At 39.7% G+C, this 16,304-nt stretch overlaps 1 protein-coding gene across 10 annotated transcripts in view; it reads right to left on the reverse strand.

Annotated features, from left to right (window-relative positions):
* LOC107138415 (SPHK1 interactor, AKAP domain containing) overlaps positions 1-16,304 on the reverse strand; it is a 164,740-nt gene that overhangs the window by 27,914 nt on the left and 120,522 nt on the right. For all 10 annotated transcript variants that reach the window (XM_048808668.1, XM_048808671.1, XM_048808664.1 and 7 more), the window contains 4 exons: positions 13,878-13,937; positions 12,033-12,167; positions 5,580-5,835; positions 402-4,176 (listed from right to left, as the gene is read on the reverse strand). In XM_048808668.1, the coding sequence (XP_048664625.1) occupies positions 402-4,176; positions 5,580-5,835; positions 12,033-12,167; positions 13,878-13,937 (4,226 nt within the window). The remainder of the gene's footprint in view (positions 1-401; positions 4,177-5,579; positions 5,836-12,032; positions 12,168-13,877; positions 13,938-16,304) is intronic.

Genomic DNA, 16,304 nt, shown 5'->3' on the forward strand with positions numbered 1-16,304 from the left:
ATATATATATATGTATATATATATATATATATATATATATATATATATATATATACACACACACACACACACACACACACATATTTTTGGCTTGAAATCACCATGAATACATTTTAAAAGGTAGCCAACCACGGGATGTTAGTTTTAAAGGGGAGGAAAGCTACCTTATTTCTTCTGTGGTATAAATTAATTTAATTTGTTTTCAAAATTAAAAAAAAATTCACTGCCAGCTTATATTATAAATGCATATTAACTCAGGAAGATCAGTTATAGTCTAAGAAATTCATTTCTTGCATCAATACAGTCCCCATATGTCTTAAGATTTAGAACCAATACTAATTAAGGTGCAGACTCCAGTGGCTGGCGTGCTCCCCTTGGAGTCTAAGAGATGATTCACTCACCCAGGGTTTTGGCAGGTGCTCACAGCTGTATCTCCACCTCTGGCCACATCAGGGACTTTGTCTTGACTCAAATGCTCTTCTGCTTCCTGTGGGGCGCCACTTTCGGATAGGAAGCATTCAGGTTCTCCTTCAGGTTCTCTGATATCCTCTTCTCTCTGCTCTGTTTCAATCTGAATCAAAGGCACGTCCCTTGAGCATAATGACCTCCAGGTGTGATTTAGAGGGCCAGCGCCACAGCATGAGGAAGTTTTCTTTGCACAATCTAAGCCAACCTGGTTCTTAAGAGGAGCGGTTTTGCTTGGAGAAGACACGGAGGGATGTTTGCTCTCGGTAACAGAGTCCTTCCTCCGGCAATCTACAGACTCCTGAACAAGTAAAGGCGGCCCGCTGTGCACTCTGCCGGCAGCTATTCTGTCTGCACACTTCTCCCCTTGCAAGGGAGAACCCCGGGGATTAGGACCGGCTTCAGCCCCCTCTGCATCATCTATGAAAATTTTGTTCTTTCTCATGAGAGCCTCAATTGAGTTCGCCCACGTTTCATGAATCAACATGTTTGTGATCTGGTCAGTCCCTCCTCTTCGATACAAGCAAGAGTCAGATTTGCAGAGACCCGAGGAGGAAGCTCCGCTGACGGGCTGTACGCTTGTGAAATCCTGTGGGCAGTTTTGGGCAAAGCCATCTAAGGAGTTGGCTTTGACTGGCGCATTCACTGTTAACCTGGCACAGGGGGACCTGGTATCTGGCATGGACGACTGTCTGTAACACAGCGGGGATCGTGCAGGGGGAGACAGTAAACCTGACGTCCAATCCTGGCTGCTTCTTCTGGAGGAGGCGCCGTCTCTGCTTTCTCTTTCAATGTCCCTCAGCATGTACCTGTAGAACTCCTCAGTTATGCTCTCGGTGCTGGACTGCTTAGAGGGGCAGCTCGGCCTCACGCTAAGGTGGTCGTTCTTCCTGCACGCCTGTTGCATCGCCGAGCTCAGAATGCTGCTGGCGTTCTTGCCCGCATAGTAATCCAGCAGCAACTCAAATCCCCACCCTTCGTTTTCCATCTGGTTGACCATGAACCTGGAAAACTCATCGGTGATGCTCTCGCAGCTTGACTGCTTGGAGACCGAGCTGGCCCTGCTGACCGGCTGGCTTAAGGTGCTCCTTAATCCCAGGCTGTTGGCATAGGCCCTGGCCTCAGAGTCCTCCTCCGGAATGCTTTCACAGCTAGAGGCCTTCAGCCTGTTCCACCTGTCGCCACCCAGTAACCGATTCCGGGAATAGCTCTGGGCTTGCCACACGCCGTCCACCATGGAGAACTCCGTTAGGCTCATGATCTTGGCTGCCACTTCGTTTGCAAAAATATTGACTGAATCGGGGATGTCCTCGAGGTTCATAGACTCGTCCACCACCCTGTTCATCAGCTTCTCTTTAAGCTCGGGGTGCTCATCCGTTTTCCGCTTGATCTCACTGAGCCGAGGAGGCTTGTGCTTCCTCAAGCCGCTACTACCTCCCTGGCTTTCCTTCTTCCTCTTCAAGGGTCGGCAGGATACATTCGGGGTCACCAGAAACTCATTCCCTCTTTTCCATGCGCAAAACCAGGGTTGTTTTCCATAGGAGTTGTCAAGACAGATTGCTGCGATTTCAGTTGCCATGGAGACAACCGTCTCTGCTAATTCTTCCGCAAAGTCTGTAATGCAGTAGTCCTCTGCCTGCTTTGTGGATTGAGCAGGAAGCGCCAACTCGTCCCCTAACAAGGACAGGTGAACTTGAACTTCATTATTTAGTGGCATGACACTACTGTACTTCTCTTGGGTGTTTGGATTGATACTGTCCTCCGCATCCTGGGAGCTGCTTCTACACTTGTCCACTGTGGGTAGCTTTTCTGCTTGGAAAGAGGCTCTGCGTTCCTTCTCTTTGTGCCTGGGTGGCTGATGGAGCTCCTTTGTGTCTTCTCCCACTGTTCCTTCTATACACATTTCCTTGGAGGATGTTTTAGCTGTTGTAGAGTCCAGCACTCTGCGACTACAGGACAGTTCAAATTGCAGTGTGGGGTTCTCCATTAGGCCTGCCCTCACTCGGCTCTTGTCTTGCTTCAGGTCCATAATATCACTGGCGACAAGACTAGTGCTTTGTGCATTGCTAAGTGGATGGTCACTGGCATATTCTGTGTCTTTTGTGCCTGCTTGACCAGCAACCTGATCAAATGGCTGATAGCTTAGGGGTTCCATTTCCCTCCATCTGATGGTCTCCTTAGAAAGGACAGGAGGACACTGACCAAGCTGCACTATCTGGTTCATCTTCTTGAACGTGCAGCATATCACACTGTGGAGCAGTCGATTTGTGCTTTCCATTAAGGCGTCCAGTGTTTCAGATGAAAGCCTGCCATCGTTGGGGTGGGTTATTTTATTTTTCTGGTGAACTTCATCAATGGAATGCTTCAGAATAACATTGGACAGGGTCTGTGTCAGTTCATTCCTCAGGATATTTTCTGAGCACAGCATCTGAGACTTTGAAGCAGATTCCACGATGCTCCTGTTCACAGATTCCATGAGGTCACCAATGCTGCTGTAGGTCTGTGGCCTAGTTAAAACCAGAGAGGCCTCTATGAGCAAAGCCTCTGCAATGGCTTCCTTCTCCACCTCCACATTCCTCTCTGTTGATGAACTACAAAGTGGAGGGATTGCTCCTGCATCTTCTGTTGCAGGCAAGAAGCTACTTGGGGATACAGGACAGGTCACTTCTTCCCTTTCACCTAAACCACAGACAGCTACGGCACTTGCCACCTGAGTCATGCCACACAAAGCTGATGGAAAGGAGTATTCACTGATGGAAGACTCCTTGAGTCCTTGAGATGCCTGCTCTTGAAGTGCTCCATTGCCTCCCAGGGCACAGTTTGCTACCAGGGATTCCTGTTCCATTGTGAACCTTTCCGTGGCCTGTGGACTGGAGATGGTTCCAATCACAGTGGCTGCACAGGCGAGTGCTACTTCTACAGCACTCTGAGGGTGTCTGCTGGGGTCCTCTCCAGGTAGGACACCTGCGGCTTCCATAGAGACCTCCATCTCAGGCCAGGAAGAGATGCCTGGTTCAGGGCCAGCATCACTGCCTTCTGGACTCTGCATTATGACGATTTGGGGGAGCTCGTCCCATGACCGAGGGACAACTACATCTTTTGTTGAGCAGCTAGTGGGAAGCAGAGCACTTCCTACAGAAACACTGACTGCAGATTCCTGGGCTGGTGTAGGTTGAGACTGAGATAATCTGATAAATGCATCTTGTAGCACAGATTCTGCTAAATTTGTAGCATACTCGCCAGTTGTGGCTTCTCCATCTTGGATAGGAAGAAGTGAGTTTCTTGGACCTTCATGATCTCCTGGATCTAGGCTGTTGCCATGTTCAGTGACAATACCATATGCAGAAGGTCCATCTTTCTTAACCATCATGGAGAAATAAGCATCACTTTGAATATACAATGCCTGAGGTTTTTCTACTTGACCTTTACAATGTTCTGAATAATAATAATTGGTAGCTGGTTGCTCATTCCCCATAGCTTCACCCTTCCACTGGGATGGCTTGGTGGAAAGATCTAGACTCTGCAAACCTGTGTTCTCTGCTACCTTTTCCAGACATCCTTCTGTTTTAATAAAAGGTGAATATTTGTTAATGCATTTGTCTTCCAGAGCATAAAGCAACTTTTCTTTGTTGTAATCCCGTTCCTCTTGGGTGACTCTCTTTTGCTTTTTACTTTCCAAAGCATTGGCTGACAGATTTATATTTTCATAACCTAATAAAGAGAAAATGAGGGCCACTATTATTTTTTGAATATCAGGTTGCCATGGGTCTAAAATAACAATTACTTTCCAAAATTGCCTTAATGCACTATCTTATTTTTATTTGTTTTTTTCTTCAAATGAAACATTGTGAACTTTTTTTTTAGATTTTTACACATTTTTAATTGACATAAAATCAGCATAACAAAATTAACCATTTTAACCATTAAAAGGCAATGCAGTGACTTCTAGCACATTCAAAATGCTGTACAATTATCACCATGACTTAATTCCAGAGCATTTTCATCATCCCAATGAGAAACCCTGTACTGGTTTTCCATTCCCTCCTTCCTCTTGGCAACCACTACTCTTTTTTTTTTTTATCTCCAAGGATTTGTCTATTATGGATGTTTCATATAAGTGGAGTCCTACAATATGAAGTCTTTTACAACTGGCTTCTTCCACTGAGGATACTGCATCTGTGTTGTAGCATGTATCAGCACTTCAGCCCATTCCGTGGCTGGATATTGTTAGGAAAAGTGAATCTTAAAGTTCTTTTGAACTCCATTATGGGATGCTACCCAACAAAGTGGCTTTTGATGCAAGGACTAAAGGCTGATCACCATTTTTCAGGGGAAATAAAAATTCAGGAACACAGATAATTACATCTTAGAGCTTTCTAATGTGTAAAAAGAAAAGAGGAGGAAAGAGGAGGATGTTTAGAGCAAGCTCAATAGTGGGCCTTGTTGCAAAGATTTACTCTGAAGTTTGCGTAGGACTTGCCCAGCAATAATTGCAAGCAATCTGGGGTGTTTTTCCTCTATGGCTAAGGGTGAGGAAGATGAACCCATTAATTGAGCTCTAGGGGTCAACAGAACCAGCTGAATAAATAAATGCTAAGTACTTTCCTGGATTCTCTCTTTCTATCCTCACAAAGATCAGTAGATATAGACACTATTGTACTCTCAAATAATAGATAAGGTAAATGGGACTCAAAAAGATTAGATTGATGACCCTAGGTCTCACAGCCTTAAAGTGACAGTTCTGGGATTCAAATTCAGGCCAGTCCAACTTGCCTCCAACTAATATTTGCCTTTTATGGAAGTCTTAGGGAAACTAACTGTCCTCCCAGGAATAGCTTCCATCTCTGCCAGGTAGGAAAATTTCCTCTTAAGCCACACAGAGTTCCTTTAGCATCCCTAGGGCATCTTTTGGAAGTCTGCAACCATCCAACTGCTAAGTCTGCAAAGTACATTAACCAGCATCTTCACCAGCATTATCTTTCTTCCTTCTCACAACCTAGCAAGTAAGATTGTGTTGTGTCAACCAAACTGAAACTTTTCTGAAATCTCACGCAGACATTTTTGTATGGTGACTAATTTCGGGATGTGCATTGTTCTTATTGAAAAGTGCTCACCATTCTTATATTCTTCCACCTCGCTTTCCTCCTCCAAGTGCTCAGAGGCAGTGAGAAAGTCTTCCTCGATTGAGGACAAGGAGCAGTTTGTGTCATCCTCCAGTTTCAAGATATTTGTTTCCAGGTGGTGCTGCCGCTCCTGCACCAGTTCCAGACCAATCAAGAATTTGTTGATTTCAAAGATGATGCAGTTGGTACTGTTCGGTCTGTTCCCTCTTGCACATTGGACCAAGCAGATATCTGGCAGCCAAGGGCACTACAAGCAGAGAGAAAAGAAGACACTGTTTGAAAGGGAAAATAGAACACTATTGCTTCTGACCTTCCACTGTGCACCAACCTCTCCTGATAAAAAGAGTGGGAAATCTTAAAAATATTTCAAATATCTTCTGGCTTATGTTGATGAGCTGCTTGGAAAAAAATTCAAGTGGCATTTGGGAACACAAGGCACCCAAGGAGAAAGCTTAACTTAGGGGATATTGGACAAGCTGTTTTACATATTTTGGTTTTCCCTGGGGAAAGCAAAAATTGAATCATGAAAAGTTCAACAGGCAAGAGATATTTTATTCAAGGCTATTAAATAAGGGAGAGAATTCAGAACTCAGATCACAACTGCACTGAAACACAAGGCTACAAACTTGAGATCTGGGGACAAGGGGAGGCCTAAGGCCTTTGCTAATGAGCTTGACCCAAAGTAAATGTAAAAGTAAGCTTTTTGTGACAAGAGTTGGTTTCATGACTGGGTGCAGGTTGCACAGAGGAGTTCTGTTCTAACTGTCCCACAGAGACTGGGAGATGGGGCACTGACATCTGTGATGAGGGCTTTGCAAAGAGATGGCCCCTACTTCCTGCAAAAAGACATTCCTGGGTCTTAAATCTGGAAATGATGTGCGTTTCAAAGGGGCAGAGAAAGAATTTACCATGATAATGTTCCCAGATTAAATGCTCTATGGAAAGGAAGCCAAGGTCTGGAGTCAGGAAGAAGCCTGGGAAAAGTTGTGTGCATGCTGGCTGGGTCGCTTCTTTTGATTAAATTGAGTTCTAGCTCTTCAGGCCAATGTCTTTCTCTGCCCTGATGATGTTCAGTGAAGGTGCTGCCAGAATTTTGGATGCATAGTCAATGTTTTATCAACTGGAGTTAGATCTTTTCATTTGTACTGCTCATCTGAAGAAGGAGTCAACATGAAATTTAAAGAAAGCTTCTGGGAACTGGTGTACAGGGAAAACAATGACCAAAAGGCCCAAATTATCCCACAGTGTCTCAGTTAGACCTGTTTAATTCTGTTCAGTTCTAGGGCTTCGGACCATATGCCTGTTTTCCAGGACACATTTTATCTATACATATTATTTTTGTTAAATAGCAATTAAAAGTTTCAATTGCTCCTGGACAGATTATTAGTAAATCATGAGAATGAATTATGTCTGCATGGGTTTTTATTCTCATAAGAAAAAATTTTAAGTGAAAATTCTCTGAATGAAAATAAGAATTCATGTTCAGGGGGTCACTAAATAGATTTTTTCTGAAGTAGAATTTGAAATGTTTGAGGAAAATATTTTTACGTTTCAATGCTCAATTTAGAAGAAAGAATTATTAAATCATATGTTTATCTGAGGTTGAAGTTTCTTGGTTCTACTACTAATGAGCTTGCCATTCTGGAGTCCCCAAGTCTGAATGTGTGTGTTTATGAGAAGGGAATGTGACAGAGGGCTACGTCCACACAGACATTTGTACTGTATTTCATAAATTAGCTTACTTTTTTTGTTACATTATTTATCAACTTTCAGTTGACCATTATACCTAGAGTTATTCTAGAAAAGATTAATATAAAATGAAAAGTTCAATCATTCTCCAAGGGGTTCTGGAATCTTTATATGTTAGGAAATAGAATTCATCTGTTATGGTTGAGATACGAGGTGTCCCACAAAAGCTTATGTGAGACAATAAAAGAATTTTCAGAGGTGAGATTATCAGGTTTTGAGAGGTATAACCTAATCAGTGAAATAAGCCACTGATATGAAATCACTGGGTGGTAATTGTGGCAGATCACTGTAGAGATGCGCCTCTAGAATTTACGCTTATTTGGTGAGTGGAGGTCCCTAAGATTCCTGGTTTCCATGTCTTGAGCTGTGTTTTTTTTTTTTTTTTTTTTTTTTTTTTTTTTTTTTTTTTTTTTCACCAGAATCTTTCACCATGATATTCTGTCTCACCTTGGGCCCAGAGCTATGGAATCAGCTGACCATGCACAGAACCCCTAAAATTGTAAACCAACTAAACTCTTCCTTCTTTAAGTTGTTCTTGTCAGGTATATTGGTCACAGACATTCAAAGCTGGTTAAAACATCATCACTGTACATATGTGATTGGAGCCATTTTTTCAGTGAAAGTGGTCCACAATCTGGCTTTTAAAAGTGTGGACTATGGACTCATACATAGCCTTGGCTTCTCTTGGAAGCTCCTTAGAAATGTATCATCTTAGAACTCACCCAGGACCCACTATATTATAAGCTGCATTTTCAAGGAATCTATTGGGGATCTCTACATACGTTATTAGCATTTGCAATGCATTGGTTTATAGCTTTATTGAATTTACAAAGTGGCTATGATCCCCTGAATGACAAGGAACTACTCTATAGATTAATGGTAACTCTCTTCATTAATTTTCCTTCCACTGAATTTAGACATAATACACTAAAGTGGAACATACCAGACATTTTCTGAATGCATATTATATGTAAAGTACATCATGAGATGAAAATATGAATCAAACAATTGCCCCGGGAGACAGGGCATAATGTCCTACTAGTGTCTCAGCCATGGATAAAAATATGAATAAGAAAAAAGCAATGGAGTAGTTTATTGAGGTGAAAAGACAAAGACATAAAGAGAAAACAAAACTTCTCAAGAATTTATGACAATTCTCCACATCATCCTTGCAATATTATTCTACCTTTTTGCCCCCACAGCCTCACCAATTAGTGACTGGATGGTTTCTCTTGGTGTTAGGACTCCATCTTAACACTTAATTTTGATTTTGGTGCTTTTTTTCTACCATGCTCTTCTTTCTTTCTTTTTTTTTTGAATATGAAAGAAAAATTTTTGAATAGTCCCTTGTATTTTTCAAAGTACGTCCATTTTTTTTTGTCAAATCATTATTGTTACAAGCCTTTGAGAATGTTTATTATTATTTTTAATCTCAACTTTTTGGACTAGAAAATTGAAGTTAAGAGAAATGGAATAAGCCTGGCCTACTGAAAGTTTCAGGCTTGTCACCAAAAAAAAAAAATGTCCTTTGATATTTTAATTTCCTGGGTCAAAGATTCAATGTGACTTGTTTATTACCTTCCTCAGAGGTTAGGATTCTTAGCCAAGACCTTAGGTCAACCGATTCAGACGTCCCAGAATAACACACCTTGGGTTGCCTCTGCAGCTGTCTCCATCTTAATAGGTCACAAAGTTCAATGTGCAAAACAACCAAACCCAATCTATCCCTCAACAAGGAAATCCTTGCTAGGGTCGGCTAGAGTGGGGTTCTGCTGCCCCCACACTGCTGATCTATTGGAACATACAGGTTGTGGTACCTAAAAGTGATGTAGTAGCTTTGGAAAATTGCAGAAAGGTGAAGCGATACTTAGGAAGTGACAGGGATCCCTATAATACAGAGATGTGGCATGTTTAAGAGGGAGGTAGCTTACCAGCAATTCTTGATAGCTCTTAGAAAAAGTATGCCCGATCCCAATCATGTTTGGTCGTCTGTTCTTTGAGATGTAGTCTTTCTTGCCCACGCTGGTCTCTAAAATTCCTGGGCTCAAGCCTCCCGGGTGGTGCAATTATAGGCATGAGCCACATGATTTTATGAGTGATCTTTAATGAGTTCTTGACCACTCAACTCTCTCTGATCTCAGAGAAGGTATTTGATGCTTTTCTAACCCAGCATCATTTGTCCTCTGGTTCTCATACTCTGTGGAGCACCATATTCTGCCCCATTCACTGTCCAAACAATTCACATAGAGTTTATTCATCTTCAACTCCAAGGGTGATCATGTGACTCAGGCCTGGCCAATCTGAACCATGCACTGCTCGGGTCACAGCGATTGGCTCAAAAATGAGCAGGTGCACTTAAGAGCTCCTAGGACTCAAAAAGACCTGCTGGGAGCCAGTTGGAAGGGACTTTTTTTTTTTTTTAAATTCACCTTGAACCTGAAGGGCTATTGTCTCCTTGTGGGAGGAACTTGTAGAATAATCAGACCAATGGAGAGAAAGCAGAAAAGAGACTAAAAGAGAAAATCCATGTCTTGATGGCATTGCTCAATCCCCACATCTAATCTGTCCCCTGAATTTGCTTAGCTGTGTGAGACAGTATATTCTCTTTGTGCTTAAGCCAATTTTCTATCATGTTTAATTAAGAATCCTGAGGATAATCAGTCTAGCAAGTTCAACTCAAGGTCATGTCCAATTAATGTCAGTATCAATTTTCATAGAGTCTTTGGAAGTCTTTGAAATTGGGGTTTTCAAATAATACCTGCATTTACCAAAATTTAGAAAAAGTGTTCCTTAAAGAAAAGGCACTTTGGTAAAAAAAAAAAATAGAAAATAAGAAATGTTGATGTTATAAAGAAGTTAGAAACAAAGTTTTTATTCTGTTATGTTTTAAAGACATAATTTGCAATTTGTTTATAAATTAAAAATGACTTAAGATTCCTGTAAAATCTATACTATATATGCCTGTTAGTAGCTACAAAATCAAAGATATATAAATACCTATCAATAAAGCCTTCTTGCTTATTAATTGACATTTCATATTACTTAGAAAATCATTATTGCAAAGCTTGAAATTTGGAGATAAACCATTTTCTCTGGAATTGGATTTTCTTTTTCTTTGGAAAATAGTTTCATTGTATATTTTTGTAAAATGCCGGGTTTCTTATGATTTAACTCTACCTCCTTTTCTTTGTCACAGAAACTAAAGTTTGTTTTAAACAATATGCTTTTTACCTATTTTATGTCATCCCTCAAATGAATCCCGCAAAGTTGAAATTGTTACCATTCCAATATTATAGATGGACAGACCAACCTCAGAAAGATCCACATTGTTTGGCTTCAAATTCAAAATGATGTCTATTCAGTTATAACAATATTCTGGTTAGCAAGATTCAGTTATGGATAATGAATCCCTGCTTTATTAAAGAAAACTATTATACCAAGGTGCAGATATATGCATAGGCCAAGGACTTTCTGCTTTTATTTATTATAAAAGAGCAAACGCTTTGGCTTCCAGGAGAGCCAGTCTTCTATATGGGCTCCTTTACCTGGAGTTTCATGTGTTATATTAATGAGCTTCACACCCTGTGAAGTAAAAATCTTTTAAATGGGGTAGGGGATGAAAAGAGAAATGCATTACCAGGGCATAGCAGTAGAGGTGATATAGACTTTCAGCTCTAATACTTGTGAAACACAGGTTTGAACCTTATTTCTGATCACCATAGTTTTTCATAATATAGAGTGATTTTCTATTTTTTTCCTCTCCCATAAACCTAGACTCTCTGCTCAGGGAAAATGCTATTAGAGAGTTTCAATTAGAAAATTGTATTGGGCTGGGGAGAAATCCTCATGAATCATCTGGAGATGAGCTATAATAATGCTGGGCTTCCTATGTTTTGAAGGTTTTTAAAGATTGAAGAAAAAAAGGATTTCAAAATTGAGAGCAAAACTAAAATCTAAGGAAGAACAATATGGTAGGAAGCAAATGCTCATTATTTTAATCTGGAGCTATGTTATGTATCACTATAAGAGACCTTGTGTATATTTTTATTGCAAATTGAACAGCTTTACCCATATTTCCTCAAGTAAGTGTTTTGATGATGATTTATATAATATTAATGGACATGAATGCACTGATTCATATTAATAGTATTTTATTTCCTGTTTTATTTTAATAATATTTCTTTTGTCTGGGGATTTTATTCTTGGGTCCAAGGAAACTTGGGACTGCAGGTCTTTATTTACTAGCTTTTACTAGTTTGGTATTTCCTAAGGAGTAAATAGAACCTAAAAAGATGATGTTATAGGATCTCAAAATCACATGTTATGAGTTGGACGTTTGGTAATGTTCCTAAAATAAAAGAAAATTCTGTTTTTGGTTATCTACTAGATTTCAGAAACCAAGAAAGTCATTGCCCAATGTGTCTACTCTAGTTCAAGAACAACTGAGAATCATTGATTTTTGAGAAGATATTAGAAATTAAGAATTAATGCAAGATAAGTTTTGTCAATTTTCAAGGGACAATATTTTGAAGAAATACAAATAAAGACTATTATCAAATATAAATACTATGTTGATTTTTATGGTATAGGAGCTTATGTGAGGCATCTGTTTTGGGTTCATATCAATCTGCACTGAGCTGACTTTGGATAACATAGTACAAAGTGAATGTCTTATCAAGAACTTAGCTTTCATACCTGTGAAACTTCAAAATCTGCTTGGAGATTACCAGATGCTAACCCACTCAGGAGGACAATTTCATTTTCTTTTGGTTGTTGGACGTTCATGGTGCTAATAAGTTTTGGAAGATCTGGAGAAACATTGACCAGTTTCTGTAGAACAAGAATCTTTATTAGTTTAGATTATTTCTTTTCACTTCCATAATGATAACCCCCAAACTATTTTATGTGCAAAAATGATTTATTTATGTAAGTGCTCATAGTTCAAATTGCTCAATCTATTAAAGCTATTACTGGAAGAAATTATGTAAAATAAAAACATAAGAATTAAGACTGGAATATGGGGCTGGGGATGTGGCTCAAGCGGTAGCGCACTCGCCTGTCATGCACAGGCACTGGGTTCGATCCTCAACACCACATAAAAATAAAATAAAGATATTGTGTCCACCTAAAACTAAAAACCATAAATATTAAGAAAATAATTAAGACTGGAATAGAAAATTTAAGTTTTAGAAACTCTTTAGCTCTAAATTTTCCAAAGTGATCATTTAGTAATTAATACCACACAATAGACATAAATAATAGTGTAGAAAAATTCCCTTCTTAAGCTTTCAAACAAAGAATTGTTCACCAATGATTTTCTGTATAACAATAATAATGGTAAAGATAATGACTAACATTGATTTTCCTTTGTGTACCAAGCACTGTGCTAAAGACTGTCCATATCTTACATCATTTTGTATTTAATTCTCATGACAGTCCTGTGTATACTAGGTACCATTATTGCTTTCATTTTATACAGAAGCAGCCCAGAGTTAGTTGCTGGCACAAATCAGTGCCAATGTGCCTGCTCCACATCATGCCAGGAGATTGTCTCAAATCACTCACAGGGTTCTGGACATGCCTGCTTGCTTTCATCCTCCCTGATCTCTTTTCAATGAACTCGACACCATAATTCCATCAAATAAAATTGTATGTACACTTGCTCTTGAAAATTCTTCCAGAAATACACAGATGATGATAGTTAGAGGGTAGTAAAGATTTGTAAAGGATATCTGTGTGAACAACTGGGTTCATGTTGCTTTGGTGCAACATTACCAGGAGAAAATATGATAAGAGTAACCGAGTGATTGTCAGTATTGGGGATGGAGTACTTAGGTACCTGATACTGAGTAATTAAGTAATCCTTCTACCGTTCTGTGATAATCAAGCTGCAGATGGTATACTCTGAACAGTATTATACCAAATGGCAAGGGCAGACTGTCAGCTTTGGGCATGGAATGACAATCTTATCATACCACTTAATTCTTCCCATTGTCCTGCAGACTGTTTCCAAAGAACAGAGGAGAACTCCAAGTGCTTATGTTCTGTCAGGGATTCACGCCAAGGTTCTCACAACCTTGGACATGCTTGGGAACATAAGCTGCTACAAGGTCCATAAAGTTCAAGCCCCAGATGGGTGTAAAACACAGAAGTCAAGGTTAGGGTCTGCTGGAAGCAGCAGGAAGGAGCAACCTAAGAGTCAGAGGAGGGATTGGCTGGTGTCATTCAGGTTTTAGAAAAAAACATAAAAAAGTTGCCTCAGACTGGGTGTTGGGAGTGAAGGAAGGAGAGAGCAGATAAATTGAGGCACTGGTGGGCCAGAGGAAGATCATACTAAAGACAGTTCTGACACTGAAAAGCAAGTTTTACAAATGTTAAGAAGGGCAAAGTCCTGGGAAAGTAGCAAGGAGGGTTGGGGATGCAGCTGTGGTGAGGCCCTCTCACTGTAGTCTCTTTAAATGAACATCATCACGTAAGCATGGGGTCAGATTGGGCAGCTCTTACAGTGAGCTCCTGGAGAGTTCAGCTTCCAGGTGTTACCTGCTGCAGGTGCTCTGTGCTGCTTGCATCCTTGTTGACATCCAGGTTCACAAAGCAGACCTGGGAAAGAGAGGAAAAAACTGTCAGTTAAATGAAAAACCTAACAGGCTTTTTGGAAGAAAGCAGGAATCTTGGGAAACTGTTTTGCAAGTCCACACATTTTATATAGGTTGGCATAGAAACAATTCTTTCACCTTTAGGTTCCTACACAGATTTGTGGTGCACTGCTGAGAACTGCCCAGTGGTCTCAGCAGATGCCCTCTTCCTTTCATGGCCCAAACACAGTCAAAATGCCTGCTTGCATTAGAGTCATGAAGAGTCCTAACACAATCTTCAGCTCTGAAACATGTTTTTGAATCTCATGCAACAGGTGAAAGGACTTGTAATGCTCCAAGCCCTTGTTCACAACTCCAATGAACCCTTCTCTCCATTTCCCTGTGTCCTCTTCTTGTTTCTTTCCTCCACCCACTTTCAATACAATTGTGATAAGCAGATCTACTTTTGCTTTGGTATTTTAGTTCATGTTAACTGATTTAATCTTGAATTAGTTGCTTCTTATTTCTGGTCATCTTAGATCAAAGAGTGAATAAATTAGCTTAAAAACAGAAGGTACAATATTAAATAATTTCAACTGATAAAATAATTCCTATGATTTAAATTCCAAAATCATTTCATAGATAGAAAACTACTATGAATATTCAGATGGTGTTGAAGAGAAGAAAACTTGAGCAAGGAAATGAACTATGTTCTTGAAAGATAAAAGGCTTTTGTTGGGCATGGGATGGGGCAGGTGTCCTTAGTAGGTTAGAAAGCAGGAGTAATGCCTGGAGGTGAGAAAGTGCAACACACTCTCAGGAAACCAAAGAATCTGACTGAAACAGATGCCTTGAGAAAGGGCAGTGTCAGAAATAAGAACTTGGAAGAATCATGTTAAATAAAATAATGTGAATGAGGTTTTATATTTTGCTAAAAATCGCCATATAATATATATATAAATATATTTTATTGTTAACCAGTCAATTTGCCCATAAACAACTGAGAAAATTAATCATCAAGACATTTAATTCACTATTTGAATTTATTAGATGCCTACTAATATCTGCAATTGGTTGTTTGGTGTCATGGTTTTATTAGAGTGCATCTATTTTTGAGATTAACATAAAAACATAATTGAAAGCTTTTGGAAAAGTCACTTAGAACTAAAACATGTTGCTAAAGTATAAAGATCACTGCTGCTGAACTCCCAAACACTGGAGATTTCCTTCAGTGTCATAGGCTCACAAGATCCTGCATCCCTGGGACACAGTGTTCTAGGGATTGAGGTAACTTAATGAGCACTGGGGAGGGAGAGGGGCTTGGAATGCTGCCTATGTGCTTGTTCAGAGGTTCTCCTCTGGGACAATAGGATGGAAAATAGGAAGGAACTGGACATGAGTCCCTTTGCAGACAGTACAAATGGAAACATAAATAGTAGATGGAGCTCAGAAGTAGTTCATGATCTAAGGCAGCTTGAGAAAATTCATACAATAATTGCAACTTTGCCTTTGGAAAGCTGGGTCAATATCCATTAGTGCTCAGGGACTTTTAATAACATGTAGCCAGGGCTGCAGTTTCTGAATTGATAGACAATTTGCCATTCACCTTAAAGAAAGCCCATTACCTTGCTCCTGGGCATCCTACAACCCTTTTTATCCTGCATCATGGTGGGAGAGGGTGAAGCAGAGACCAGAGATCAATCGCAGGCATCTGTAATAGTGCTTCATCTGCCCTCCAATATTGTCTTCCCTCTTCCAAGGATTAATTCTCTTTTGAGTCCTTCTTGGCTAAAAATGAGATTCTGCCTACATCTGAAGGAAATCCTTCACAATTTTAGCTTTGCCAAGATAGAAACATAACCAAATGCACACAAAACCTGGTTTTACCTAGAGTGTGTGTCTTTCTATCTCTTTGTAGTAGAAGAAGATCCAGATTTTTTTTAAGGTCTGATATATGTACAATTTTGAAAAAAAACCCCTTCTTTTAGAAAAGGGGTAATAAAATTCTAATTATATCTAAAAAATGAATTCAAATTTGGAAAGGCTAATACTAACAACACTGAAATTTTCAGAAAAAAATGATATTTTAACTAATTAACTGCTCAATGCTTTCCCCTGAGATTTTAGGCTGCATTCTCTTTGTTCATTTCTTCATATGGTGACAGTTTTATAATATAATTTTATCTAGGATGAATAGAAGGATAATTCAGTCTTTCTGTAGTATGGCTGATTGAGCTTTTTTCAGCTACAAAATTTTTTATTGACAATCTTAAACATTTTCAGCTTAATATCAAATTTAGTGTGGAATTATAATTTCTTTCAAGTACAAGTTACTTTTTAAGTACTGGGGATTGAACCCTGGGGTGCTTCATCATTGAGCTACATCCCCAGC

Source organism: Marmota marmota, unplaced genomic scaffold, assembly GCF_001458135.2.
Source record: "Marmota marmota marmota unplaced genomic scaffold, marMar, whole genome shotgun sequence".
Taxonomy (NCBI): Eukaryota; Metazoa; Chordata; class Mammalia; order Rodentia; family Sciuridae; genus Marmota; species Marmota marmota.